Source organism: Protobothrops mucrosquamatus, unplaced genomic scaffold (genome assembly GCF_001527695.2).
Source record: "Protobothrops mucrosquamatus isolate PMUCROS unplaced genomic scaffold, P.Mucros_1.0 scaffold3099, whole genome shotgun sequence".
NCBI lineage: Eukaryota > Metazoa > Chordata > Lepidosauria > Squamata > Viperidae > Protobothrops > Protobothrops mucrosquamatus.
The window spans coordinates 68,689-72,921 of NW_015389107.1; the positions used below are offsets into that span (position 1 = coordinate 68,689).

The 4,233-nt window shown below is 34.9% G+C and overlaps 1 protein-coding gene across 1 annotated transcript in view; it reads left to right on the forward strand.

Annotated features, from left to right (window-relative positions):
• The window catches only part of ITGAV (integrin subunit alpha V), a 73,826-nt gene that overhangs the window by 43,427 nt on the left and 26,166 nt on the right, over positions 1-4,233 (forward strand). The window contains exons 7-9 of the mRNA XM_015826400.1: positions 2,898-3,023; positions 3,483-3,527; positions 3,843-3,870. Coding sequence (XP_015681886.1) covers positions 2,898-3,023; positions 3,483-3,527; positions 3,843-3,870 — 199 coding nt within the window. The remainder of the gene's footprint in view (positions 1-2,897; positions 3,024-3,482; positions 3,528-3,842; positions 3,871-4,233) is intronic.

A 4,233-nucleotide genomic window follows, 5' to 3' on the forward strand; every position in this document is an offset into this window, starting at 1 on the left:
CTCCTCACCGGACTCAGGGCGGCTAACAGCCTTATAAAACAACATTACAACAAATATCAATATTAAAACCAAATTAAAAGAAAATATTTGTAAAGGCCTAATCGTTAAAATTACCCTTAAAAACCCCACTAAAATTCCCTAGGCCAATCCCGCTTGTTGGAAAAGCCATGTCTTTAGGGCGCGGCGGAAGGAGGGGAGAACTACATGGGAAAACCTTCTGAAGGGCTATTTATTCTATCTGCACAGGTGATGAAAAATTCTTTTTCTGTTTTCAGATTTTGTGTCGGGTGTCCCAAGAGCAGCAAAAACTTTGGGCATGGTAAGGAAAACAAGCTAGTGTTAAATAATTAACTTATTCTTTTTTTAGCAACCATTCAAATATGTGATGGTATAGAATTTTATTTATATATATTGTGCAGGTATCCATTTACAATGGGGAAAGCATGGCATCCATGTATAACTTCACTGGAGAACAGGTATGACTTGGTTTCTATAAGAGGAAAATATTTTTATATTTATGTCTTATCTTTTTTTACCAGGGTAGGAATGTTGGTCGTATAATATACAAAATAAGTGAGGAAAAACTAGGAAAGAAAAGTATTTAAGAAACAAAATGTGGTCATAAGTCAGCTGTAATAATCAAATTCGAACATCGAGGCTACTGTGTATCATAATTTTGAGAAAAGGTGTTCTTTCTGGCGATCTTGGCTAAGCTGATGGAAGATGCCTTCCCAGTTTAATGTTCCCTCTGATTCTAGCAAGTGGAATAACCGACGGAAGAAAAAGAGCCAATTATTAAGAAGAGCCTAAACAGGCCAATGGCAAACCCTTTTTTTTTCATTTCTTACAGATTTAAAGCATATGGCATCTGATGTAATCACCTGTTCACTGCTAGATTTAAAATATCCACATCCGATATCCCTTGGAGATAGCTGATTAGATTGTTCTTCCCACAAGAGAACCCAGTGTCTTCTAAAACAGTCTGTTCCATGGTTGGCAATTTCTTACATCTGAATTTTATCTTAAAGCTTAGTCAAAATCTGCAGCTTTCCAATTTCAAGCCTGTTCTGATCCTCCTCATATATCTATGAGGAGGATATGTCTTTTGCTCTTTGAAGACAGCCATCCTGTCTCCACAATCTATTCTTCCCCAGACTCTTAAGGGTTTTTAACTGTGGAGCCTTATGCTCTGGGGAGTTGAGAACAAATGCTGCAGGAGGGAGAGAACAGGATATAAATTCAAAGATGGATCTTTGTCAGATGCTCTATCTAGTCAAAGTGATAATAAAGTCAAGATTTAATATAGGTTGCTGCTATAAAGAGAATGGCCCATCTAAATTAAACGTGGAACAAGAAATAAGAGTGGTGGTCTCAGAAATAAAACTCAGACTTTGGGAATTACATCACAAGTTCATTCTCCTCATCAGAAGTATGGCTTTAAATTTTATTTAACTTTTATTTGTAATTTCCAATGACAATGTTTTATTTTTTAAAAAGCTGCAAAAGTTGTTTTCATTAAAAATTAATTATTGAAACAATACCATATGTCTTATCTACCTCTAACCTCCGTTAAATTGTTATCCAAGGGAAGGATGGAATCACATCCATTCATTTATCATTTTAGGAGATCCCACAAAGTTGAAAAACTCTGCTTGAAGGCATCCATGTTGAACTTCAGTCCCAATGGAGCAGCCTTACTATTTATAAATATTTCTTATACCTCTTAAAATTGAAGTTCTATGAGTAGTTATGTGGGTGGAGAATATACAGTGATGTACTTCCCTTCACATTACTATTAGTAAAATAAAAAGGATAAAATGTGATCCGTGTGCTTTCTATAACAAAGGGAAAAATTCTAACAAATACACAGAAATAACTAGGGAAAAAAGGATATACTTCTAGACTTTGAAATATGCATGGCAAGAAAGCTTTTAGCAGATGTAAAATACCTCTCTAACTCCTAGTTATTTCTGTTTAATGCAGCATTTCTTTTGTTCAACTTTGTTACCCAGATAGCTGCTTATTTTGGATATTCTGTAGCTGCCACAGATATCAATGGAGATCAGTAAGTTATGCTTTTGTTTCATACTTCTTGAAAAAGAAAAAAAATATCTGGTTCTCTAAAATCTTGCCTAAGATAAAAATAAAATGTTTGAAAGAAAAATGGAAATCTGTTAGCATGCATATTTAACTCTCTTCCCCTCCCACTTTTGGGAGTTTCTTCTGTTAAGATTGCTTGATATAGCTCTCCAAACATTTCACAAACACCATATATAATCACAGATAAGCTTGTCCACAGATAAGCCAATCCTCAAAATTTCGGCCAAAATACCATGAAAAATGCATCATCTGTGAATAAGCAGACACTTGAATTTTTAACTGCAACAATAAATGGAAAAACTGCAATGTCTTACATTGTTATTTGTACAAATCACATGATTTTAANAATTGCTATCAGTTGTACGTTTATCCAGAATCTTCAGCTTAGGAATTAGATATAAGTGCATTTGCTGAATTTTGAACTACTCAGCAAGGAACCTAAATAATGATACAGGTCACTCTGTTAAATCTATACTAATTAAACTACCTAAGAACTTCTGTTAAGGACTTATAGATCATAACGTAATTGTCACATAGGATCATGCTATCTTTATCCTCTTTTGTCTGGCCAAAGATATGCTTGATTAAATTCTTTACTGAAGTGAACCAAAATATTGTTATTTTATTTCCAGACTTAGTTTGGCTTTCCTCTGTAGTCCTATTCACGATTACCTAGTAACAAGCCTGAATCGGATTAGTTTCTAAGCTGATATTATAGAATTGCATTTTATAATAAGACAACAAATATCTGCTCAGAACTGTATTATTTCAAGGTATTCCCTTTTGCTTTTCTCCAGGTCAGCTAATCTCTGATCAAGTGGCTGAGATTGTGTCAAAATACAGCACTACAGTCTACACAACCAAATACGATCACCAGTTAGCAACACGTTCAGCTAGTGCTACTTTTGATGACAGTTATTTGGGTGGGTACTTGACTCTGAAACAGGAAATATTTTAAATTTCGCTGGGATGAAGCTTCCCAATGAGATCAGTGAAAGTATATTTGCTTTTTATGTTTCTGAAAGAAGAACCATCCTAAATATAGCCAAATTAAAAAAAAATGTGACTGGCACATATTTACTGGAGAGTTTTCACTTGCCTTCTTCAAGTAATTATTTAAAGAATGCAGTCTGTACTTAAGCTGTATTGGATAGAGAATTCTAATTCTGCAACTGTGTATTCAGTTTTTTTCCAATTTTGAAAGAGAAATAGCACCCCCTATTAGTCAACGGGGAGAATGATTTCAGAAACTCCATGAACAGGTTTATTTAAAAATAGATGTCTAAAAATGTTTTTGGGTGCATCTCATATTAAGAGTATCTCCATGCATTATTGAAATATTGAAATATTAATTCTTGAATTCTCATTTTCATGCTTGACAGGTTATTCAGTTGCCGTAGGGGATTTCAATGGTGATGGCATAGAAGGTATGTCTTGTTCATATTTGCATAAAATGTCCAGAAACGAATGAATTTTGAATACAGGGAAAAGATTTGAGGAAGTTCTAGGAAATAAATCATCCAAATGACCTGTTGAAATCTGTATTAACTTTTGCATGTCTGAGTCTATTTATTTCAGCTATTGTATCTTTCCTTGAGGCTATGAAAGAATAAAGATTGGAAAAAATTCTTTCTGCTTTCATTGCAGATGTAGTAAGAAGTTTATGAGCCACATTAGAGATTGTGAAAATAGAAGACTGTTGTTGACTTTTTAGTGTCATTTCAATATATTCTGTCTCTCAGAAGTGATGACAAAATGTAACCTCACAAAGTAATACCTGTTTTTCTGTGTTTTCATTACAACAACACCTGCAAATACATGAGGGACAGAATTTGTGTAGTAGTGAAAACACATGTTTTATCATTTCCCTCTCTCTTTTATCCATGGATGCCTATAATCTTGATGCACATACTTTTTAAGAGCTGTGGTGGTACAGTGGTTAGAATGCAGTATTGCAGACTAACGGCTGACTGCCAGCAGTTCGATCCTGTTCAGCTCAAGATTGACTCAGCCTTCCATCCTTCTGAGGTTGGTAAAATGAGGACCCAGATTGTCGGGGGCCACAGGCTGACTCTGTAAGCTGCTTAGAGAGGGCTGTAAAGCACTGTGAAGCGGTGTATAAGTCTAAGTGCT